This window comes from Phragmites australis, chromosome 10 (assembly GCF_958298935.1).
Source record: "Phragmites australis chromosome 10, lpPhrAust1.1, whole genome shotgun sequence".
Taxonomy (NCBI): domain Eukaryota; kingdom Viridiplantae; phylum Streptophyta; class Magnoliopsida; order Poales; family Poaceae; genus Phragmites; species Phragmites australis.
The window spans coordinates 32,246,220-32,271,137 of record NC_084930.1 but is presented as its reverse complement, the minus strand read 5'-3'; the positions used below and the strand labels follow the sequence as shown (position 1 = coordinate 32,271,137).

The 24,918-nt window shown below is 41.4% G+C and overlaps 2 protein-coding genes across 5 annotated transcripts; one reads left to right on the top strand and one right to left on the bottom strand.

Moving 5' to 3' along the window:
• Nucleotides 1-2,084: 2,084 nt before the first annotated feature.
• Nucleotides 2,085-4,493, top strand: LOC133930784 (uncharacterized). Of its 3 annotated transcripts, none has more exons than XM_062377516.1 (5): nt 2,085-2,303; nt 2,423-2,496; nt 2,587-2,690; nt 2,826-2,894; nt 3,767-4,493. In XM_062377516.1, the coding sequence occupies exons 1-5, from the start codon at nt 2,230-2,232 to the stop codon at nt 4,010-4,012; spliced, it is 567 nt and encodes a 188-aa protein (XP_062233500.1). In that variant the 5' UTR covers nt 2,085-2,229; the 3' UTR covers nt 4,013-4,493. The 3 variants fall into 3 exon arrangements, with proteins under 3 accessions (XP_062233500.1, XP_062233501.1, XP_062233499.1); XM_062377517.1 differs by having other exon boundaries at nt 2,086-2,303; nt 2,605-2,690; nt 3,749-4,493; XM_062377515.1 differs by having other exon boundaries at nt 2,086-2,303; nt 3,749-4,493.
• Nucleotides 4,494-4,689: 196 nt separating this feature from the next.
• LOC133930783 (fanconi-associated nuclease 1 homolog) lies at nt 4,690-24,214 on the bottom strand. Of its 2 annotated transcripts, XM_062377513.1 has the most exons (15): nt 24,002-24,214; nt 23,758-23,917; nt 22,892-23,427; nt 22,715-22,819; nt 21,724-21,985; nt 21,573-21,635; nt 20,953-21,027; nt 20,748-20,866; nt 8,782-8,852; nt 8,618-8,705; nt 8,356-8,496; nt 8,050-8,273; nt 6,715-6,988; nt 6,370-6,603; nt 4,690-5,361 (listed from the first exon to the last, which is right to left on the bottom strand). In XM_062377513.1, exons 1-15 carry the CDS (start codon nt 24,104-24,106, stop codon nt 4,912-4,914), a joined length of 2,907 nt encoding a protein of 968 aa, XP_062233497.1. In that variant the 5' UTR covers nt 24,107-24,214; the 3' UTR covers nt 4,690-4,911. The 2 variants fall into 2 exon arrangements, with proteins under 2 accessions (XP_062233497.1, XP_062233498.1); XM_062377514.1 differs by lacking the exon at nt 22,715-22,819.
• Nucleotides 24,215-24,918: the final 704 nt, after the last annotated feature.

Below are 24,918 nucleotides of genomic sequence, written 5' to 3'. Positions count from 1 at the left end.
AATGGACGTAACAATTAACTTCTGGCTGGCACATTTGAGGATTCATGCTCATGGTTGAACCCTGACATGAGACTGAGCTTGTGGGGCTGAGCGTTGCTATTGATCTCAGGTGAAGGTATTCTTGGCTCTCTCTCTCTCTCTCTCTCTCTCTCTCTCTCTCTCTCTCTCTCTCTCTCTCTTTGAGGTACTACCATGTACTGTAACAGTTTGGATACAGTCACAGGAGCTGCCGTTGCAAGAATGGTAACTCTGAGAACGTTCTCTTGGTGCACTTTAAACATTGTTATGAACGGCACCCATGTTAAATCTGCGCACTGGTGGTGGTGCGGTACTGACAATTTACGATCGCGTCATTTTGTCAAGTGATTTCACGAGGTGAGGGAAAGAAGGCATGGAAACACTCCAGAGATATAATTTAGAGAAAGATTATCATAAGTTGGGTGACACTGGATGTTAAGTTTTAACTCCGATTATTGCCAAGCTCATCACAGTTTTCAAGTAGGTGATGAAAACACAAGATCAGTAAACGACGCACGCACTCTTGCGACCACCAGGCCACCACCTGTTCCTCACTAATCAAGCTTTCACCCAACTGCGGCATGCTACGCGAACGAGCTATTGCTCGGTGCTCGGTTATGAGCACCACCGACAGTGAGCGTTCGCATTTGGGGTTTTGCCCCACTCGGATTTAGTGTAGGATAGTTAGAGGTATGTATATATGTACGCTTTAGTGAGCATGTATCTATTATAAGCGTGTGTTTAGGACGTACACGTGTATGGGTGTGTGATGCGTGAATATAGTATGTGTCTTGTACTTCTATGTACTTAAAAAAAAACTAGGGCATGCTACCTCACAACCAACGTCACCTCATAACTGCAACATGCATCGCGAGTAAGAAAAAATGAAACGCCCACACTGTCAACAAGGAATAGCTAACTGTCTAGAACTTGATCTAGTCTCAACTTTTTTTTTTCTTCTCCTGAAAGGAAGAATTTGTTCTCGAGATCGTAGATGGCTTCAGCCACAAACAAGATCAGATTCGAACCATGAATAAAACTTGGTCCAATCAAACGCCCAAAATTCACCCAGTAAAATGGCATGGTATGCATTAACAATTTAAGATGCATCGCTGACTAAATCAATGTGATTTATGCTGCATATTAGTACTTTGCAAATTTGATGCGCCTGTATTCTCAGTAATTCAAGGGGATTAGGAGCACAACATTTCATTGCCAGTTTTTGGTTTCAAATTTTACCACCAATGTAGCAGGATAGATACTTATATAACCAGTCAATTCTCATTTAATAATACCTACTTGAGTATGTCCCTTCTCCATGCGCTCTTTTTCGGCGAAACATGGTTGTGGGATGGCGTAGTGTTGTGGTGTCCCGTTTCGTAGTATTTAATGCTACGGAATAACTTGACGAGTGAGCGTGACAGTGTTCGATGATGGTATAGGACAATCAGAGTGTGGTAGGTGTGCTTACCCACTATCATGATGAGTTAGGAATAGCTATACTTTGTCAGGCGTAGATCTGTCACCTGTTTTTAGCATGGTTCATTTATATGTATATCTTTTTTCCTGTTATATAAAGAGGTGAAGATCCGGCTTGTAAAGGGATGAAAGACACTTTATAATAAGTTTAACTAATTCATAAGATAATACGTATGATATAGGACTATTATCATATAAGAGGTTTGAACTTGAATAAATATTTATGCTCTTACATCTAATTTGAATAGGCTCTTTTCTTTTTAGTGTGCGCGTCCACAGTAGAGTACAGGAGAAGCTTCACACGGGGACGGCGAAAGGGAGCAATGGGAGTGTGGGGGTCGGAGGTGGGACTTGACTGTAGTGGTGGTGATGATGGCTAGGGCTTTGAGTCGTGGCGGAGATGTGGACGACGGCTGCGACGAGCTGCTGCGGAGGAGAACCGCAAGCACCATGGGGTTTGCGACGTGGATGTAAGGGACAAGAGTCTCAATGCTCAAGCTTCGAACCGTTCGATTGGTATTAGACGGCTGAGATTAATGTAACCAGTACTTTCTAGGAAAGACCCTTGACTTCTCTCAAATTACAGTTCAAGGCCTACTCTTCTTCCCACTTGTCCCCTTCTCTCTCCTCTCCAAACCCTAGCCGCCTTGCTCACTTCCCAGCTCGAAACCGCCACGGTGCGATCCACGGCAGTGCGGCAGCTGAACCTGAGGCCAAGGAGGAGGCGGCGAGATGGTGGTGGTGTCCGGAGGCGGCGGGAACGCGTGGGCGAAGGAGATGACCATTCGCCGCAGGATGGCCAGCATGTACGCTTTACACCCTGAACTCTCCCTGTTCTTTGTATCAAAAGAAAAGGATTTTGGCTGTCAAGCTGCTAACTTGGGGTCCCTGCTAACTTTGGTTATTTGAATGGATATGGATTCAGCTTCAACAAGACGCAGGAGCATTTCCCGTCTCTGAAGGACTACAATGATTATCTGGAAGAAGTGGAGGATATGAGTGAGTTGCGTTCCCTGTTTGTGAGTTTGTGTGTGTTTGGGGGGGGGGGGGGGATTTAGCAAGGTTTGACTGTTTCATATTTTTTATAAGCTTTCAACCTGATCGAAGGCGTAGATGTCGAGGCAATCGAAGCTAAAATTGCGAGGTACGAACAAGAAAATGCAGAGCAGATATACTTGTCCCGAGCAAAAAGGGTGTGTTATTCTTTTCTGTAGTCTCTGATGGAGTAACGAAATTCCTGTAGAAATGTTTACTCTAAACTTCTACTCATATTCATATATTCTGATTGAGAACAGTTTCTCTTTTCTGTCAATTGTATTCCTTTATAGGCTGAAGATCTTGCGGCAGCACTTAAAGCAAGCAGAATGAACCCTGGAGAGGCCAATACCAATGATACGGTTAGTGGATATTTGCAAGAAATACATTTTTTTTTTGAAATTATGTGTTAACTTCTTTAGCAGTAGTGCTAGGTGTTTGATAGTTAGATTGTGTACTTACATATGCAATCCCATCAAGTTTTGGGTCATTGGAAGTCTTCCTGTATAGATAGTATGCCGTACTACTATATAAGGTCAACTATGCAACCTCTAATAAATATCATCAGAAAATGGTACCAGTGAAATGCTAATGCAAATTGTCAAGTGCGAACTTTCAGATTTTTTCACCTTGGCATCCTATCAGATATAAGCACGCTTTAGTCTAAGATGAAAAATGGCCTTTATAGCAATAATGCTTTGGTGATCATAGGGGCAACCTTTAGCAAGTTGAATCCTTTGCTAGGATGCTTCATTATTGTTTTCACATCATCTTTTTAGTTGGATCTTGTGGGTTTGATCTCTAGTCTACCCCAACTTGCTTGGGACAAATGCTGCTGCTGCTGCTGTTATCTCCTTAGACGATATGCTTTGCATAGAGAGGTCATGCAGCTTTAGACATTCCCTGCTTACTTATCTGATTCCATGCCATGACTGCAATGAGGTTTAGAAAGGTATGACATGTCATGTTCACTTTGCATTTTATTTTATAATAGATGATTATGTTCAGTTTCATCTGGTTTGACTCATCGCATGTCTGGCGTAAAGAACTGGTGCGAGCTTCTCTTTTATGTCTCTCTGTTCTGTACTGATATTCTTCTTTTTCCTTAACGAAAGAATTTAATGTGTTGCTTTAATGCAGTTTAGCGTATTTTGTGTGTTTCTTAGACTGCTCTTCTATAAATGCCAACATCTGGTTCTCTTGCAACATGTAACAGACTGCTGGAAGCTCACAGGGCATTAGTGGCGGGGCGGGAGTTCAAGGCCAGTATGCTCCTGCTGCTGTTCCTGGCGGGCTGGCTCAGCCTCGCCCAACAGGTATGGCACCCCAACCAATCGGTGGTCGATCAGATCCTCTTCAAGGAGATGACGAGGAAACAATGAGACTGCGTGTGGAGAGAGGAGCAAGAGCAGGTGGATGGACTGTTGAATTGGGTAAGAGAAGAGCACTGGAGGAGGCGTTTAGCACCATATTCATCTAGGATCAGATCAAATGGCAGCACCTGGCCTGGAGGAGGCCGGACTGATATATTTGAGACAGGCTTCCGACAACTACAGAGCGTTGGATGATCTATAACTTGTAGTTGGCTCCAGCATATGGACTTTACACAAAGGGGAGTAAAGATGTTAAGTACCTATCAGCATCAAAGCGGCATGGCCATTGCAAAAACAACCTTTGGAAGCTGGGAACTTGCATATTGTTGTACCGTGTCAATCTCAGTTACATCTTCACAGTCAGACTCGTGACTGTTCCTCCCAAACACAATATTTAGAGCCTCGCCTCCCGCAAACAGACTCCATTTTTTTGTTCATGTTTCATTTATTTTTATTCAGAATTTTAGCTAAGCTCAGTCTTGTGATTTTGGGGGGTAATAATAGTCACAAAACTGTTGATTCAGAGTTCAGATGAACCAAATGCAATTAAAATTACTGATATCAAATCCTTCCCTCTTTTAAGTTTGAGCATATCGTCTTCTTTATGAATGTACTTATATTTCCATATCCGGGACAAGTTTTAGTTGCTGCTCTGTAACCAAGAGGCAGCTTCCAAAATCATAGTACAGAACTGACCAATTACACAAAGATTATTTCAGCAACCGGCTACCATAGGAACTTGAAGCAAACCAATAGAGCTGGACCCAAATTGACAAATCATTAGTTTCTTTTAGTTCCAATCTTACCGACTGGCAGAACTTTGTTAGAATCCCATTGCACAAAGTGGTAAGAATGTTTTACAACATCAATACGAATTTGGACTTTGAACAATGTCGCTTGTACATGTTACAGTTTTGCCCTTCTAATCAATCGAATACATCATGCATAAATAATCAATAAAATGAAATTGTTACACCAGGGGCAATTTTAGAAGGGATCAAAGGAGCTATCTCCGCTTGGAAACTGGGCTTACTTTGCAAACTTCCACGTCAAACCCAAAATCCATGAGAACAAGAATCCACGCACGTTGTTGCTCGGACAGCTGGTCCCCTGGTCCTTTGACCTCCACAAGTTTAGCTTCACCTACGCCTCGTTCGTCAAGAAAATGCCATAGCAGCAGATCGGGCATTCCGCTAGACCAGCTCCTGTAATCCATGGCTAGATGGCGGAGGAGCGATACCAAGCGACGTCCGCCTATGCATGCAACGACAGCTCGTAGATCAGTCAAGGAATGACGGCCCCAGTTAACACCCTGGCAAGATGTCCCCTGGTGTAGCTCCCAGGAGCTGATTAGCATCTCTTCAGCCATTCCATCTTGTATCTTTTTCAACTGCGATTCTACGAGGTCCTTTCTTGATTTGTAGAAGTCATCTGTTTCCAGATCAAGGGGGGCTGTCTGCAAGAGATAACAAAAATCAAGCTATGAGAAGTGCTATATGTAGCAATGTAATCAGATCAGATACGGACGGATATCGCTAATCTTATATCCTATCTCGCGTTTCTTCATTGGAATCGGAGCCAGACAAGGATGGTGTCGGGTACAAATATGGATGTGGGGAGTCTCGATCACGAATACAGATCAAATATATAGCGAGTCGGATGCGGACAAAATCAGTAACGAATATTTATTCGAATATTAAGTAAAAACAACAACCATATATATGGCATATGTTATAATTGTTCGAGTATTGCACGTATCCAAAACTCAACTATATTAGAGGTCCGACAAACAAATCAATAATATACTCCCATGGAAGGAGTTATGTTAGAAGGAAATCGGAGAAATTACGAATACCCAATATACTGGTTGAAGCTTCTATTAATTATTTGCATATTAATAACTTCAAATGAAAAAAGTATCGACTACAAACTTGTAGATCTCGTCAAGAGCTACAATTTTCATATAAAGATCATCTTCATTTGATTCCGTATGAAAAAGTTACAAAGTCCGGAAAATAGACTCAGATAGTTGTCAAATAGTCATCGGATATATCCGATATCCAATGGATATCTAGCTACCTACATCTAAATCTAATATCCGATACAACTATCCAAGATCCAATCCGATATCCGAGATTTATATCAAAGATCCGATTAGCATCTAAAACGGTTTGGGCGATCGGACAGACGGGGAAATTCTGGCCTGTTTTCACCCCTAGGAAACCCAATTAAAAGATTACAATCAGGTCCAACAATCTATCAACAGAGATCAATACGGATCTAATAAGGAATCTACTACAAGGTGGGTTTACAGTAAAGTTACAGAAAATAAGACATTCCATCCACTCAAGAAACAGGACATTATTACAAGCAGAATGATTGCCAGGAAATTGCCAGCATCAAACATATGGTTTGGTAACTCTAACCAAGAAAAAGCAAGAGGCATGGTTCATAGGGCATATACCTGGAATTTAGACTGGAAAACATCTTGCATATCTGAAAACATTACATCCCACATTAGAAGGCCAAAGATGGTCATCCAAATGCCACCTTCCGAATGGGTACCTTGCCAACCGCCTCCTTCATCAGCATAATATTGTAAAGCCAACTGCTCGACCCCACAAAGTTCCCCATCATAACCATAAAATACATTCTTAGCTCCTGTTTCACAATTTAATGGCCTTCCTTCAATGTTGACCTAATAATAGAAGAAACATTCCAAGCATAGATTATTTTACATGAAAAATACAAAGGACCAAAAAAAGAGCGAACTTTGCCCCACAATTAGGAACATCAGGGTGATATGTACCTCTTTTATATTTCTCTTAACATAATCTGCATAACTGGGAACTTTCCAGCGTCGTGGAGGTTTGCTTAAACGCAGCACTCTCCTTTGCAGCGCAAACTTTGAACCAGCACGGACCCATGGATCAATTACTCCTTCTTCAGCTATTGAAAGGCTCTCATTTGGGCGACCCATATGCTCCAAATCAACAGATAGCCTCAGACTCCAATATCCTCGCCGTCTATCACAAGCAACTTTACTAAGTAGTCTCTTAAGAATTCGTATTGCATCTTCATACCTGTAAAATTTAGTTGGCGTGAAATCTGGATCCCAAAAAAATAACAAAATTTCAAACAGGAACACGCTTTCCAAGGAAAGAAGCTAATGAGCCCTTCAAATCCAAAAGGAACTAAGAGAATAGATTCTCCCCTTGAGAATTGAGCATGAGGTGTGTTCCCTTAAAAAAAAGAGCATGAGCAGTGAAGCAGCAACTATGTGTTACTATCTTTTGAAAAATGGTCACAATGTGAAATTCTACTAAAGCTTTATAGGCATTAATTTGATTTAAAAACTTGCCTCATATGTGTGGAAAAATGAAACTACATTAAAAAAAAGATACAAGAAAATTTATAGGGAATTAATTAAAAAAATAGTGTAAGGAATTTAGACTCTTGGGTGCTTGGGTGTGTGGGTTTGAGATAAAGACGCTACATACTTGGTGGCCTAGACTCTGCTGTAATTTCGTTGTTCGCTAATGAAATCTGCAAAGCTTCAACAGGACAATCAAAAGATTTATTGACTGAAAAGGTCCGCTCATCAGTAACTCAGTCTTTACCCATCAGTAAAATAATCAGCAGTTTTCTCTATGCACTGGTTCCTTGGACACTTGTATCAGTAGGGACTCCCGCATGTGGAGTCTGGCAATGCAAAATTTTCTACAAGTACAATTTTCACCGAATACAGGAAATGGTTCTTCATGTGGATGCATTACAGTCAGGACTGAAGAAAATCTACAATTCGATTAGGTTTAATGAAAAAATTCAATTTTGCTACCCCGCCTAATTAACATTTATATTCAAGATAAAAGTTTACAGCTTGCCTGTAAAAGTGTATGTGCAAGTGTGCAACCAAGTGCCAATTGTGCCAAATGCCCAAAGTATCTACCAGCTATAACACAAAAGCATCCCATTATGTAGCACGAACCAGAAGGCATGTCAACACAACCCAAAAGGGAAAAAGAATTTTAGTTCTAGTGTGGCTAAGGTTTCTAGTTCAACCAAATTTGTAAGAAGCATAAAATCCATGATCTGAAGAGAGTGCTTAAGATGATCCACAATTTTAGAAGTTATCACAACTTACCTGCGATCGCGTTCATAAACAGAGACACCTAATGTAAGTATTTTCGAATAGACCCAGGAAGCTGAAAATCGTGAAAAGAATGATGGGAGAGGTTCAGATGAAGTGCCATTTTCTTGTTCTGGCATAGTGCATAATCGACTCTCAGACAAATCAATGCATCTTGTCACAAATTCCATGTTACTATTAACAATGGATTCATCCATCACCTGTGCAACTCGAATAGCCTGTTTGCAATGTAAGATATAAAGCACAACTGGAGAGTGGCACATTATTCTTCTTTTTTTGAAAAGGAAACTAAAACTCCACCTCTTCATACTCAAGTAGATCACTTCTTTCTTGAAATATGCGGTGAGAGACGCTGCAAGCATAGTCTGGGAACTTTACTACACCAAATTCCACTAATAGAAAGGATGAAAGATCTTGATCACCATTTAGAAAAAAGAGCCTCTGCATGATTGCTCATGATTATCATAGATGGCGAAAATAGCTGTTGGATGAAATAATACGGTTGCCAGAATAAACAGTCTAAGCAATATTTAAGCTTCATGATTAAAAGCAGTAAGCTCACCTGGACACGCCACAGAAGTTCATCCGCAATCTTAGAAATTCTTATACAGGCTCCTGTCAATTTTAGGATTCGCTTTGGTAGTGTTGCACTGCATGTTCCAGAGGTAATTTTTCATGAGGCTGAGGCCATAATGCCCAAGAATGCAACAAGCAAAGAGGCTTTACCAGGTACCATTATGATAAAAAGACAGAAGGGTGCTAAGAAGCTCATGTCGACGTGTGCAGCTTGTGCTATCCTGAAAAGAAAAACAGAAAAAATATCCAGCGAGAAAACAAGATAGAGAATGCAAAGAAACTGAAAGTAGATAGCACAAATCTATGTCTGCACGGACAATTCTATCACAAATTGTACTCATTGTTGAAGGGGAAAACTATACTTCGGTGTACACATTATTTTCATCGTGTTAGTATGGATATCAAGATAGACGGACAATGCTCTACTGTCTCATCCAATACCTTAGCAGTAAAATCATTTTGCGGGTTATGCAGTATCATCTTTGTGCAATGTTGTTCAGTGTTATACAGGCATCCCCATGTGTTCATAGATATTTTTCAATGATGCAACATAGGTGATAAAACAAATGGAAATGTGCATTGATTTATATGTGATGAGTGATTGATAAGTGTGTTGATTTGATTTGATGATTTTTATATTGCAAAAGTATGTATATGTACTGCAATTATGATCATAACTAACCAAAATTGCAGAGAAAATCGAGTTGACGTGTTTGTCTCTGAAACCAGAAAAATTGTACATGCCGGATGATCCGACGCTCTGGAAGTTGAACACGTCGGATGGTTTGGCGTTTGGACAAAGTACACGCCAGAGCATATCAAGACAGAGGCAAAACTTGAAGTACACGCCGGATGATCCAACGTTAGGGTGAAATGAACGGCAGAGCATTTTTTGCAGAGAGATTGCAAACTGGCTCTGGTGGACTTCTACATGCCAGATGGTCCGACGTGTACACTGGAAGATCGTTGAACTAATTCTTGCAAAAGAGAATTCCAGAAGAAGGGCTCTACTGAGATGCACACACCAGATGGTCCGACGCTCAAGAAGGATATACACCGGATCATCCAACGTTCATGGTTTTCTCCGAGTTGTGCTTTGAACTGAGATTTCTTATTTTGAACTAACTACAGATGGAGTTGGAAAACATGTTTGCTTTTCTTATGATGTGCAGACGATGAATGCAACTTAACAGGATGATCAGGGCCAAGCGGGGTGCTTGTTGCCGGACGATCGAGGAGACCGGGTAGAGTCAAGGGTGATCCTAACTGTTGTCACGTCCAAAATCCGGAAGCATGTCATTAAGCATAATCATGCATCATGAGCATCATACTATTTGTTAACCATTGTTGAGCGTTTGTCATTTCTAATGATGCTTGATAATTGCTATGTATTTTGAAAATACCCAGTGTAAAAGTTATTTAGTTTAACCTCCGCTTATGTGTTGTGGGTGAATCCTTTTAGAAAGATTTCCTCTCGTTTTGTAATTGCGTCACAAAAATTCCTAGAATTTTTGGAGCTTAAGTCACTTCGTTTGGACTAATAGAAAGAAGAGAAGGAATAGATTTCTACAAAAATACTTGCCTCTCTTGTATGTGAAACCCACCTAGCTGGCTGGCCCCACCACCTTCACCTTCCTCTCTTTGGGCTACAGCAGCCTCACCCCTCCCTCATTCTCTCTCTCCCCCATGCCCAAACCAGCAGAGAGGACAGCAACTCCTTCTTCCTCCTCCCTCTCAAACTCTCTTTTCTCCTTAGGAATCTGCCCTGAGGATACAAAACTAAGGTATGCATGTTATACCATTACATCCCCCTCCTCCTTAGCTTCCAATCCATCCAAGTTTTTGTTGCATGTATGGAGATTTGAAGGATTGGCAACCGATTTCATCACACATCTCTTTTCTGAAATTTTCAGCAGCTTGTTCATCTCTGCTCCGAGCTTCTTCCGTTAATTTCTTCTCCACCTAAAGGTCTTCGACTATAACAAGAACCTTGGGTGAGTTCTCCTAGGTTTCTTTGGTGGGAATGTACGTTTTAGGATAGATGAATTCAAGTTTAGGGGCTGCAAATCGAGTATTGCAACGCCTCTCTTGTTCTTGATGACATGGAGAGGTAGGAGGAGAATGGATGAGATAGTCTTTGAATCGGGTTTGTGGAGTGGATAAAATAGGTCTAGAACACTTGGTCTAGTACCTATATATGTTTAAGTGGTTGGAAATTCGACACGCAAGTTGAATCGGTCGAGAAAATGTCGCAAAATATGTATTCTGTAGGAACCCAGAGATTCCAGGTCACAACCCAGAGGTTTCAAATAATCCTAACCAAAAATACTCGAGGACCCCCACTCGGAGGTTCACCCGGAAATTTCGGAACCCGAAGGGTCCGAGTTCAACCCGGAGGTTCCGAGTGGTCCTAAACAAAAATACCCGAGGACCCCCATCCGAAGGTTCACCCGAAGACTCCGAAACCCAAAGGGTCCAAGTTCAACCCGGAACATTCGGATTGTACTGTTTATCAGGTGTTTTTCTTTTTCGTTTACTTTGCTGATAGCTTGTAAATTTCATAATTAATTCATACGAACTCCAAAAATCATGAAACTAGTTGTGTTAGCTTCGTATGAGTATAACTACATACTAAAATGTTAGAACCCAAAAAAATAATTTTTGATAATTAATTAATTAAATACATTTTAGTTTAATTAAATCACAGTTAATTAATACCATGTCCTAAAATTATGAAACCATTTGGACAATTCATGTTTTGATCAGTTCTATCTAGGAAAAATATACTTTGGTATGAAAATGTTATTTAAATAGTTGAAGTTCATTTAATCTTGATATCTAGTTTAGTCACAGTCCTTTTTTAATAGCCTTAAATAAATCATTTATACCATGAGCCTATGTGCTTCAATTCGAGTGTTTCTTACTGCATTATATTCATTACCCACTACCACATCTCCATTAAAATTTTATAGTATTTTCATAGCATCTTTTTCATGCTCATCATTGCATGTGTTCTTCTTAGTGAACGAAGGACCGAAGTGTAACACAGACGTGATCGAGGGCGATCCGAAAGTTGTTTCACTTGCTTATAAAGCTGATCAACAAGGCAATCATCTAAGCATTTTTATTCTATTATTTTGGATCATATATTGTGTCAATTGATAAGTTATGCTTTATGTATGTTCGCATGTCAATGAGTCTTATATTGAGTTTTGAGTAAGATCATATTTGTTGCATTACCCTCCATTGACACTGTTTATCGCTTGATCCTTTTAACCTGGATTGTTCATGTCACATAATGGTCTAACTTAAAAAGAATGTGTTATGCTTAGCATGACATAAGTCCTCAGTAGAAGTCGAGCGGTGATTCGACCATCGTTCTCGAGCTTAGGACTTACTTTATATCACAAAGATAATGATGATGGAGGATGGTGTAAGTTAGTGAGGATGAGCTGAGATTCGAGCGATCAATAGGGATGACTCGAGAAGGGAGTCTCGAATGCTATAGGTTCGCTTGAATCGATTAAGCATCGTTCATTGTTGCAGTTAGCTTTAACACTTATCCGTACTTACCACGTATCCGTATATGGGATGGATGAGCCGAATACCTTATGTAGCTATGATCTTTTGACGTGCTAGTCTCGGATGTTGTCGGCATAATAGGTTTGGAAGGGGTATCTAGTTTGCTCTGGGAGTTCTAGATGAATCCCACATGCCGAGGCGCATGTTCAAACGATTGAGATTTATTTGGAAAAGGTTAACATGAGTACCTCTTGTGTGGACTTGTGTGATCACGCAAACAGTATGGTCCTCAAGTCGTGTGGGTAATAGAGTACTCCTGCAGGGTATAAACAATTCGAATTGTCACGCTCTAGGTTATGAGCACGCTTCTGTCCATTTACATCAATCGTAGAGTTTCGATTGTGGTTGTGATGGTATGTTGGGAAATATATGGTGATGTTGTTGAAGTTTTGATACGATTCAAGTTATAATTATGGTATAGTAATGATCTTAGGATAGAAAGTTGTTTATGGTTAAATGTAGATGCTTACACTTGAGTCAAAATTGCTCTTGCATATGAAATTCACTTAACTTTGTGACCAAGTCCTTAATTATCCAAATTGCATTCTCCTTGGAGTCGAACTATTCATAAGTGTCCATTATGGATTATGTCTTGCGAGTACCTTCGTACTCACGTGCTTCGTTTGTTTTTCAGGTAAGAAAGGTTTAGTCTTTAGCTACTTTAAGCTTGCCGATGTTGGTAACGAGCAGGAGTAGTGTCATTCTACTCAAGTGTTGTTATTTTGGGATAGCGCCTTAGGGCAATGACGCTACCCATCTTTTGTCATTTTGTAACTCTTTCCGCTGCGTAGCTTCTCTAACAATGTTCGGTTTATGCTTTTGTTGTAAAATTAATCTACTTTAAGACTTGTAACTTAATTTAATTTTTTTCTCGAACACGCAAGAGAGCTGTGTATTATTATATTAAAAAAGAATGAAAAGGATAGGAACCCTTACAAAGTTACATGCACGCCTTTGACTATAGAAATAAAGCAAAAAGAGCGACCTCAAACTAGGATGTGCTTAATTTAATTACTCGCTCTTTATTATGTCTTATGATGATGTGTTTGTTGTAAAAGCGTGTGTTCCGATCTTAAACACAAAACACATGCCGAGACTACCGGGGTGTAAAGATCGGTGACGTCCTAAGAGAGGGGGTGAATTAGGACACTTAAAACTATTTCGGCTCCAAAAAATAACACAAGATAAATCTATATCAATTTCTATCTAAATGTGCTTTAGGTTTATCTAGTGTGTACACTCTACCGATCAAAGCGCTTGCAACCCATCTAAGAAGGTAATTGCAAGTAAGTAAATGCGGAAACGTAAATAAGGTAGAAAGAGCAAACTCGGCACAAGGATTTTTTCCCGTGGTATCGATAGCATGAATGCCACCCCTAGTTCACGTTGGAGCTTCACAAATGATATGCTCCCGGTCGACACCCGGTCATAGCCTTTGAGCCACCGAGTCATAAAGACAAGGCCTCCACTCGGATGAGCTACTAAACCACCAAGGCAAAGTCTTACCACTAGCCTCTCTTCCGGTTCCTCGCCGCTATGATCACTTCGGAGCTTGAACCATAAAGGCAAGGGTCTCCGCGTCCCCGCACAATCGCTTTGCCGCCGCTCCACACCAAGTCAGAGGGTCAACAAGCTTGCCGGCGAGTCAGCAAATTCCAAGGTGTCGGCGTACCAAGAGGTACACTATTGGATCACTTCTTGATCTACTCTCTAGGCAGCAATTATCTAGCAACTCACTCTCTAGGCCTATAAGCACTAATCACTCACTAATCTTGTGCTTAATCGTTTTAAATGATCACTTTAAGCACTTTGATGGCTTAGATGTCTTCTCAGATGTATATGAACTTATCTGGACTCCAGCACGCTCAAATGACTGAGTGGATAGGTATTTATAGCCTCAAACTCGCGCATTAGCCGTTAACCCAACAACTTTAAAAAGCTGTTAACATCGGATGATCCGGTAAGAACAGGTACTAACACCGGATCATCTGGTGAGTATACTTTCCAAACTACCCATTGGAACCCCACTCAAGCCTCTGTGAACATCAGATACTCCGGTGTATACTCCACCTTCATCACCGGACTTTCCGGTGAGTATACTTTAGCCATCCGAGCCAACATCTTCTCTGTGTAAATTGCTCTGGTGTATTCTCCGGTGCCCATCACTTCATCACCGGACCATACGGTGTGTTATCCTCAGCTAGCCGAGCCAATGCAAACCTCTTTGAAAAATATGCTTCGGTGTAAAAATCTCCAGAGCACCGGACCTTCCGGTGAGGTCACTGCATTCTCCCCTTTGTCAACAATGCTCCGGTACATTCCTCCGGTGAGTTCAAATCAATCGTCGAACTATCCGATATGATCTTTTTCTTTTTCGTCTTTGCATTGTTCATTGTCCGGTGCACTTCTCTTCATCACCGGATCTTCCGATGTGTTGACCTTCGATCTTCAACAGCTGCAAACTTCTCTGGTAGAAATGTTCCGATGTGTATCATCCGATGAGGTCTAATGTCTCTGGACACAATGCTCCGGTGTGTTCAACCATGTGAACACCGGATCATTCGGTGAAGTCATTTTTACTGAGACTTTTTCCAATTCAACCAAATTTTGTCCCAGCTTCGGTAGCTTCTTCATGTATTGCATCCATAAGACCTACTAACATATATTCTTGACAAACATGTTAGTCCCAATGAATATGTTGTCATTAATCACTAAAATCACAATCATAACCTAATAGGGTCATTTTCGCTACACGGGATGATATTCTGGTTAATCGTGTAGTCATGAGTATACAAATGATTGACTTAATAATTAATTAGAATATTATCTGGACAGTTCCTCACAGCGTTGCATTAGAGCTTAGTTTAATAAAGTAGGCTAAAAATACTTAGAATGGGTTAATAAAATGTGTCAACCTACTAAAAGTTATCTTTATTTCCAAAGTGTTTGCTCCATTTTATTCTTCATCTTGTCTTAGAGCTAATCGTACTTCTTCTGGTTGTTAACATGCCTAAATTGGTTTCTAACTCATCTCTTTCTTAATAGGTTAAGGATTGCCGCTCTTACATTGGTGATGGCTACTCATGCCTAGGGTATGAGAGGTTTTCCCGCACTCCTCCGCGAGATGCTTTGGCACGCAAATTTCACCTATGCGCCGAAATACACAGTGTATGCTCAAGGAGTTGGGCCGAGCTTAGTAGATTACCTAGCGACTGTGGACATTCGAGCAAGGATCATAAAAGGCGGAGCCAACCCTCAATACTTTGAGGCAATTGGAACTTCAGAAGAAATGGTGGTTCAAGCGGTGACGTAGAAAGCAATGGCTACCCTTCGTGACGAGTTACCGGTTCTACGAGAATAGCCTTTCGTCTACTTTCCCATCCGGGGCAACAACGTCAAAAACTTTAAAGATGTTCCGGATGTGGCCCCATTGAACGAGCACAGCATGGTTCGCTCCTTAGACTAATCCTACAGTTGCGTGGTGGCTGACTTATAGGAGACGCGAAGGCGCTACAACCAGATGCAACACACGATGGAACCGCAAGTGCGCTGCAGATTGGTGAACCGCAAGGTGTTGTATGGAGAGGGCCATATGACGCTGATAGCATGGCACCTCAGACTCACCGTTTTCTGGTGGTGCAAGGCACATGGGTACCTCGTCCCCATGGTCGAGGCACTCGAGCATCCCTTGGATTGCGAGTGCCCCAGTTCCGCAATGCGAGTCGCAGCATCTCACGTACCCCGACGCCATTGACGGTTCGAGCACTCCGCAAGCTCATCTCTTGGATGAATTTTCGGGAAACTTTGCTCAGGATCCGTATCACGAGTGACTTTAAGTCGGTGGTCAGGAATGATGTAATAGGGCGTAGTTTCTTTCGCGAATTTTTGGACGATTAAGTTTAGATATATTATGCACTATGTATGAGATATGTATGTTGTACCTTTATGTTGTATGAGTATTATGATTGTTAATATGTCTTTCAATTTGGTTGATTGTTATTTATTATTCTATCATTTTACTCATATTACATCGACACAATGACGAAAAAGGTAAGAAAGTAAGGGACGCATCCCGATAGCGGTAAATATCGGAAACTCAACCAGTAGGAGGTAAGGATCTGGTATGTCCCGTATGGCGATGATACTGAAAGTGAATACGTTAGCAATAACGTATAAACATCCACCATATAATGCTAGTTATGGTCGTCTACCCATGTGGCGATTACATGAGATGTCTCATAAAACGATGGTACGGGAAATGAATATATTGGCAACAACAAATAAAACGTCGCTTGTGCGGCGAGTTGCACAAGTACCGTTCACGCGAATATTTTATTTTCCCGCACGAAGGGTGATGACTGGTGGGTCATTATATGCATTCATGTGATGATTATGGTTTTTGATGCTTATGGAGAGTGATGCACTCAAGAAAGAAACGTATAGATGGGGATCGAGCATGCTTCATTCCTATCTCCCTTTTTGCACGCATTTACATATAGTGGGCTTTAAGGAGCCTGACCGTATTCATGTTGAATTATTATTTCCTTGTTGTCTAAATTCCTACTCGTATCTCCCTTGTCAATATCTTATCGTCACTAACTTTGAAAAATAACGACAAGATGAGGACCCACGGCAATTCAGGTGATCTTACTGAGGGGTAAAGAGAACAATCCCATGCCGCCTCCACCGCCGAGCATGACGGATGTACTCATGCAAATCGAGCAGAATCGGCAAGCATAGACCACCCTGCTTGAGGCGCTCGTGCGCAATACAGCTCCTCAAGGAGGAGTAGCTAGGCGTCGTGATGACTATTCGGACTTCCTCTGTACTAGTCATCTCACCTTCACGCGCGTTGAGGATCCTCTCGATGTGTATCATTGACTGCGCACCATCGAGCAAAAGATCGCTCTTCTTCGATGCGAGGACCGCGAGAAGGCCCTCTTCGTCGCACATCAACTCCAAGGCACAACCAACGCATGGTGAACAAACTATCTCGCCATGCACGCCTCCGATCATCACGTCTCATGGGCGGAGTTGCGTCAAGCCTTCCACGATTATCATATCCCTAAATGGATAATGGATATCAAACAGCGGGAATTTCTGGACCTCAAGAAAGGAGGCAAGTCGGTCATAGAATATGTGCAAGCGTTCAACCACTTGGCACAATATGCGCCGGAAAAAAATCGGTACCAATGCTCGGAAGCAAAATCGCTTTGTAAATGGTCTCTCCAGCAAGATGCAAGACTGTTTAAGCGCTCACGAGTTTGCTGACTTCAATAAATTGGTGAGCACATCTCTCACCGTCGAGCACAAGTTGAAGAACCATCAAGAGAAAAAGAAGCGTAAGAGGGTCCCATCATCCTCTATAGGCGAGAGCTATCAACATCAGCAAACAGAGAATCAACTCCCTCTGTCTTCCATGTGGGTGGTGCGACGTTCATACTCCTTATCGCCAGGACAGACTCTAAGGCATACAAGGTCAAAAGGAAGTGTGACTGATGGTCCCGGCGGCCCATGCTACAATTGTAGACGTGTCTGGCACTTTGCGCGGGAGTGTCGTTTTCTAAAGATAGGAGTCGTGGCGATTGCTCAAAGGCCACCACTACAAGCACAACCCTCTCAGCATGCATTCAAGGCTACGCAAGTTCCGAAGCGTGGTCGAGTGAACCACATCACCGCCGAAGGGGATCAGGAGGACGACAGCGTGCTCGTTGGTACGATACTTGTAAATTCCCACCCTGCAGTTGCACTTTTTTATTCTAGAGCAACTCATTCTTTCGTTAAGGAGGGTTACGTCTTGCATCACAATATAGTCACCAAGACTCTACTTTCTTCATATCATATTGATGCACCTGGTACCTAGTTGCAAACCAATCAAGTCGTTCCTTTGGCCGAGATCCTCATTGAAGAAGTTCTGTTTTCTGCGAACTTGATCATTCTTGATACTAGGAGAGTGGATGCCATCTTAGGAATGAATTGGTTGACCAAATATGACGCTCTCATTGATTGCGCTCGGAGGATCATCTCTCAAAAATTCTATCGGTGTCCGGACCCTCTCCACTCGGAAGAGGGTGGTCCACATCTCTATACTTTGGAGTGTACCACAACCACAGACCTTTGAAATATCCCAATGGTGTGCAAGTGCCCGAATGTTTTTCCTGAAGAATTACTGGGGATGCCACCCAACCCGGAACACCCCCGATGTCTAAAAGACCCTATCGTATGTCTTTGAATGAGTTAATGGAATTAAAGAAACAGTTGAAGAAATTACTTGAGAAAGGGTTTCATTCGTCCGAACTCCTCATATTGAGGATGCCCGACTATCTTTGTCAAGAAGGATAATACCTTGAGGATATGTGTTGATTATCGTCCTCTTAATGCGGTCACCATAAAAAATAAATATCCACTTCCCCGCATTGACATCTTGTTCGATCAATTGACCAATGCTCGTTTCTTCTTCAAGATTGATCTCAGATTGGGTTATCACCAAATAAAGATTCTATTGGAGGACGTTCCTAAAACGGCTTTCTCCACTCGTTATGGACTCTATAAGTACACGGTCATGTCCTTCAGCCTAACCAATGCACCAGCTTACTTCATATGTCTAATGAACACAGTGTTCGTGGAAGTGTCTGGAAGGTTTAGTCTTTGGCTACTTTACGCCCGTCGATGTTGGCGACAGGCAGGAATATGTCATTCTACTCAAGTATTGTTATTTTGAGGTGGCGTCTTAGGGCAATAGTGCTACCTATCTTTTGTCGTTATATAACTCTTTACGTTGCGTAGCTACTCTAACAATGTTCGATTTATGTTTTTGTTGTAAAGTTAATCTATTTAAAGACTTGTAACTTAATTTAATTATTTGTTCTTTATTATGTCTTGTGATGATGTGTTTGTTGTAAAGGCATGTGTTCCGATCTTGGACACAAAACACATGTCAGAACTAACGGGGTGATATTCTGGTTAATCGTATAATCATGATTACACAAATGATCGACTTAATGATTAATTAGAATATTATCTGGACGGTTCCTCACATTGTGCACATGGAGGTCAAGTAAAGCATGAGAAAATGGGTGAAGATGACGTGTTGACAAAATCAAACGAATGGGATGTCGATGCAAGTGATAAGACGGCTTGATGGATCGGGAGCAGGAGATACTTGCCGGCGGTCAAGATCGTAAAACGGAGTACACGTGTCAATATTGGGATGCTTGTTTGAGGTCAAGCGACAGTGAGTCACGCTTTGAGAAGCGTGCAAGGGGTTTCTCGGTTTGGTCTAATTTCTCGATTTGGTCTCAAAACTGTGGGAATGATAGAAGTGCATGTGGCATCATCGCAAAGCTTATGTCGAGGTGAAGCTAAGTCATGAAAGCGTCATGGTCGTCCAATGGATGGAGGAGAAAAGAGACCAAAATATCATTGATGGTAGATAGAAGTGTATTACAAAAGAGAGAGGTATTTTAGGAACAAGCTAGAAAACTTATGGGTCAAAGAGGCAAGGCTATAAATAGAAGGGGAGAGCTAGTTGAGCCCTTGGAATCAACCATTTGAGCCCATTGAGTCACTCATAATGGGAGTTTTGTGTTAGGGTTTTAAAAGAGAGGAAGATAAGTGTTTAGTCTATGTATTATGTGAGAGTTGTGTAAGGGAAAATATTTGTAATCCGCGTAAAATAGGACTGACCTCTACAAGTAATGAAATTTATGTTTACTTTTATGCTTGTATTCACCTCATTCTAGTTTACATCTATTGGTTCTCTTGCAAGTTTGCAAATTTTTCTCTTTTGTGTGTTCTCGTTCCGGTTGTTAAGCTAAAAAATTTCCACCTTAAAAAGTTATTCTTCTTGTTGCTAGATGCATAAAATTCACATAAATACGTATACAAGTGGGTCTTAAATTCCTTTTGCCTTTAGATCATCAACTTCGAGAATTTCTTCTACCGGTGATCTTTTCTTTGTTTCAAAAGTTTTTTCCCTCAAGTTGCTATCTTTTATGGCAATGACCGTGAGATGAGTTTCAATGAAACCTAGTGTTCATATACATCCACGAGAGCCATGTGTTTTTTCTGAATATTTTCTTAGCAACTTGATTCTCTCCGGTTTTACTTCCGCTACTGGTTTTTGAGGTGCATTGGGTGACAAAAGGAGAAGGTCATCCGTTTCAAAAGAAATTGGTAAAGCGCCTATTCACCCCCCTCTAGTCGTCATTTTCGGTCCTACACTAGGTCAATCGTATGATCACCAAATAGATACTGATAGCTTGTTATACTAGTATTAAACCGTTGTTCTACTAAGCAATCCCTAAAGTAGTGTATAGCTTCCAAAATGGTAAGTTATCAGCAAATGGTGATTCTTAATGGCAAGAGGACAATGCTTGGACAGTGGTTGAATCTCACCAACAAAAAATGCATCGACCGATCGAAAGGAATAGCATAACAATGACACTTCAGCAATCTTGGATATGATTATTTACTCAACAGGCAAACAACATACTTGTGTGTGGTCAGAAAGTATTGAAGACAAGATTGAAAACCTTAGGAAGCTGCTTTAGAATTTCCTTCATTTCAGGAGCACTTAACACATCAAGAATCTCCTTCATATCATATTCAGATGGATCATCGGTACAAGAAAGCATGTCGATATAACCTGCCACTATATTAAAAAAACTTTCATTCAAGAAGCTAAAGGATGGCACTGGCAGCATACCAACTACCAAAATTTAGAGGCCAGGTTATTACACTTCAACTCCATGACTGCATGCTCCAGATCTGATATCTCATGATATGAGATACTTCTCTTTCGGAACCATGGCCCTGAAAGAAATTAAGTTAGCCAAGTGCGAAGTTATTCGCTCAGTAAGCCTTGTTTTGAAAATATTTCTTCAGTAAGAGCCTAAGAGGCTCCATTTTAATAATTTAATCAAGCTACTGAAGCAACGCAAGCCCTAAACTTGATTGTGAATCACTGCTGTTAAAGATAAAGTCAGCAGATGCATCAGTTAATACAAAACTTGTAACAAAACTAAACATCATCATTGCAATACCCAACAGATAAACTGTGGCATGTCAAATGTGAAATCCGTGAGTCACAATCCTTATCACCTGAATGAGCATAGAATAAGGTATAGAAAATGTTTAGTAGTGCAGGGATCGGAACGTTCTTTCAAAAAAAAGGCAAGTTGGGTGCAGGAAGGTTCCCCTTGACAAATTAGTGCTGCCAATTGCATGTAATACATCTCCTATACTTGCTCAACTGTTACAGTTCTTAAACCTCTAACGTTAAAGGTATGCACATACGTAGGAGCAGAAATGAAGCCCAATTAACATTTTACCTAGCACTAGTTGGCAGGAAAGCTAACCTTTTCGAGTGTAGATCCTAACAAAAAGCCGTTGCCCATCATCTGATAACGACTTAAAAGAACCTGTTGAATAAAAACATATATAGTAGTCAAGACATGCTCATTGAGAAACTAAAAGATGTAAGTGGGAAGGAAAGAACAAATTGACAACCTAAAAGTGATTTTTCTTTATCACTAAAAACATGTGTATGATTGGCCATAACATTCGCTATCATCAAATTAAAATTTGTCTGGTATATTGCACTGCTAGGTCGTTGAAAATTTCCACTTCTAACAGCACGGATGAAATTTTCCCATAAGGGCTGCCCATATTTCGGATCATCATTTCTCTGATTGCCAGTTTTACATTTCTGAATAGAAATCTGGATGGGAACATTGTCAAGCTGTCGTTCAGGCAAACCAACCACAAATCCCTAATAAGAGAAGGAAAGTAAGCATCAGATGACGGATAGTTATTGACTTCCAAGCAAAAGGATAGCCAAAGACCTAGTCAAACTTGGAGCAGAAATCTTACAACTTTCCTATAGCAAACAGAGTAATTCATGTCATCAGCAAAGCTGAGATGTGACATATGAACTTTTGTTGGTCCGTTAACTGGAACAGGAAAGTGTGCCCTCTGGTTTGAAAGAAACGCTCTAAACTGACTGTACGAGGGGACTTGCTGCTAAACACACTACTTAACCAAATAAGCAAACAGAAATTGTGGGCATCGATAACTATCACCTCCCGAAATCAATAATATAACCAAATGGATCACTGCTTGCATTTACGCTGATACAGCACAGTAACTGTCCTATAACTCTTTATTTTATACAACTGTTGGGTGTCAAGAGAACTAGCCAAAATGTTTAATTAACTGTTTTCAGTAGCATCAGCAAGCAGCTGAGCATTCATTCAGATAGCTTCAGGTGAGATTTTACAGAGAAACTACTACAGAAACCATGGCTAGTCTATTAATCACTAATAGACATCTATTTTATAAACAAAAAAGAATTTGAAGGCAAGATAGTAATAGATGTAGTTCTGTCAGCATAGTGCACTGCATCCTGCATAAAGTCACATGCATATGTCTAATAAACAATTTAAACTGGTGGTCGCGGGCTATCCTACACCATTTTAGCAACATAAGAAGAGAATATCACCTCGCATTCAACACAATGTTTGTCCATTAGAGGAGCCAAAACTTTAGCTAGCTCTCGAGGCAAGTATCCAAGCATCTCCTCGGATTCAGATGCTGCATAAAGCACCTACCAATGGTATTAAGAAAATTTCCTACATGGAAGGAATTAACATAAATTTTATTTAGAAAAGATGGAAACCTTTATAGCATTAGGGTCCTTAGCATTTCGAGGATCTCTCAGAAAAGTAATGCCTGCATCTTCTCGCAATTCAATGTTCTGATGGAACCTCCGGCCAACTATGACAGCGTCAACTGCAACAGTGGTGCTAGAATCCATGTCTACACATGTATCAATACTGCCAGAGATCGCTACTGTTGGAAGCATGCTAGAAGAACAGTGTTCCACTGCACCAGCATTTATGACATCCTTCACATTTGGCGAGACAGTATTTGAGGGTACAATGGTATGGAACGTCTCGGAAATGTCAAGTGAGCCATTCCGACAACCAGGTGATGGAATTAGAGCACTACCCTTCGAGCTCCCAATGTCAATATCTGACGAGAAGAATGCTTGATCACTAGATAAATCTTCATCGATCTGTTTCATATTTTCTGTCTCAGCCTCATTGTTCAAACTGTTTGAAGTGGGCTGAGCGGCGATTTTTTTACTGAATCTGAAATTAAGAAGTGTGCTCTGTGTCAACTTCCGCTTCGGACCTCTTGTAAGGCATATATCTGCACAATTAATACGAACACAAAAGTAAATCTTCAGAATAGTATCGATAAGTGTGGCAGGCTTGCCACGCACCCAGAATACTAGCAACAGTACCAAGATCCCCAGAATCTTCAGAATAGTTACGATAAGTATAGCATGCTGATCAAGCAGGTATTGTCTAGGCCTTAATTTGTGCAAAGTAGTATCAACATTTTAGTCAGCTTGGATGCTACTAGCATTTCGGAACAAACCCAACCGACCGAGCAGTCTCCACGCTCCATCCTAGCAAACGTTAGGGATCATTCGACATTGCACGGGTTCAGGACGAGTGCGGGGGTTCGTGGACGGACCGAGGTGGGTGTTGACGCTGTAATCCGACCCACGGATGGACTCGCCGCAGACGGGGCAGGCCACCCACTCCGCGCCGACGCTGACGCCTTCGCTCCCTCTCGACGACGAAGCAGCCGCACTCCTCGCTGCCTCGCCCGAGCCGGAGCCCCCGTCGTCGGCCTGGACAAAAAACGGGGACACGTTACGAGACCAGTGGACTCGGCGGCGCGTTCCGCGGGTTCGGGCCGCGGGTTTAACTTTAACCTGAGCGGGGGAGGGGGAGGAGAGGAGAACGGCGAGAGAGGCGGGGAGAGGGGAGCAGCGGCGCCGGCCGATGAGGCGGACCAGGCTCTCCCGCCCGGTCAGCATGGCCGCCCGCGGGGAAGCGAGAGGTGGCGGCGGCGCGCGAAGCGCGGTTGGGAGTGGAAGTGGAAGTGCCGAGCGCGGAACTGGTCGGGTGACCGGGTCGCCGTGTGAATACGCGGGCCTTTTTCGTGGGCTTTTGGACTTTCTCGCGCGCGGCGGCGCAAGTGGTTTAGGTTGAAACGGTGGATGGGGTGCACCGTGGAGCCACCTCAGATGGTTTCTGAATTCTAACGACTTTCCTGACTGGCAAATCATTGTCATTTTAGAGTGATTAGCAATTTATGACGGATCAACAAGTAACTATCTTAGAACATTACAAATATGTACGGTAGATGTATACTTTTTAACCGTATATTATGTATGACATACAAAACAAAGACGAAAGTGATACTTGAACTATAAAGACAATATGTATCTTTGAGGATAGACTTATGTGACGTTTTAAACAAAACAACCTTTGAAAAAATCTAAATAACAAAGATAGAACAATCACAACAAAAGTAAAGATTTGATAGAGCTTACTGTAAACTATTTATACACAAGCTAACACAATTGTGAGAATTAATTGTCACTCTTTTGCATATTGCAGACAGTACACGAGCACTTCAAAATCTTACGAGAAAAGATATGACATGCATTGAATTGCATACAAAAGCTTTTGTAATCTATGTGCACGACAAAACTATGAATTTTACCTTAAAAGGAGTATTTTATTTTCCAATTTTGTTTTCATGAGATAGATTTTGTCTCGAATTATATGAAATAGTGGCTTCTCACATTCGTATATCCCATTTCATCATTTTTGGGTTAGCTTT

Excerpts from the sequence above, each read along its gene's own strand:
- LOC133930784 (XM_062377515.1), top strand. The coding sequence starts at position 2,230 with ATGGTGGTGGTGTCCGGAGGCGGCGGGAACGCGTGGGCGAAGGAGATG. Across the intron at positions 2,304-2,422 it reads CGCCGCAGGATGGCCAGCAT|CTTCAACAAGACGCAGGAGC; the intron begins GTACGCTTTACA and ends ATATGGATTCAG. Across the intron at positions 2,691-2,825 it reads ACTTGTCCCGAGCAAAAAGG|GCTGAAGATCTTGCGGCAGC; the intron begins GTGTGTTATTCT and ends ATTCCTTTATAG.
- LOC133930783 (XM_062377513.1), bottom strand. The coding sequence starts at position 24,106 with ATGCTGACCGGGCGGGAGAGCCTGGTCCGCCTCATCGGCCGGCGCCGC. Across the intron at positions 23,918-24,001 it reads CCTCCCCCTCCCCCGCTCAG|GCCGACGACGGGGGCTCCGG; the intron begins GTTAAAGTTAAA and ends TTTTTTGTCCAG. Across the intron at positions 5,362-6,369 it reads TTTTCCAGTCTAAATTCCAG|ACAGCCCCCCTTGATCTGGA; the intron begins GTATATGCCCTA and ends TATCTCTTGCAG.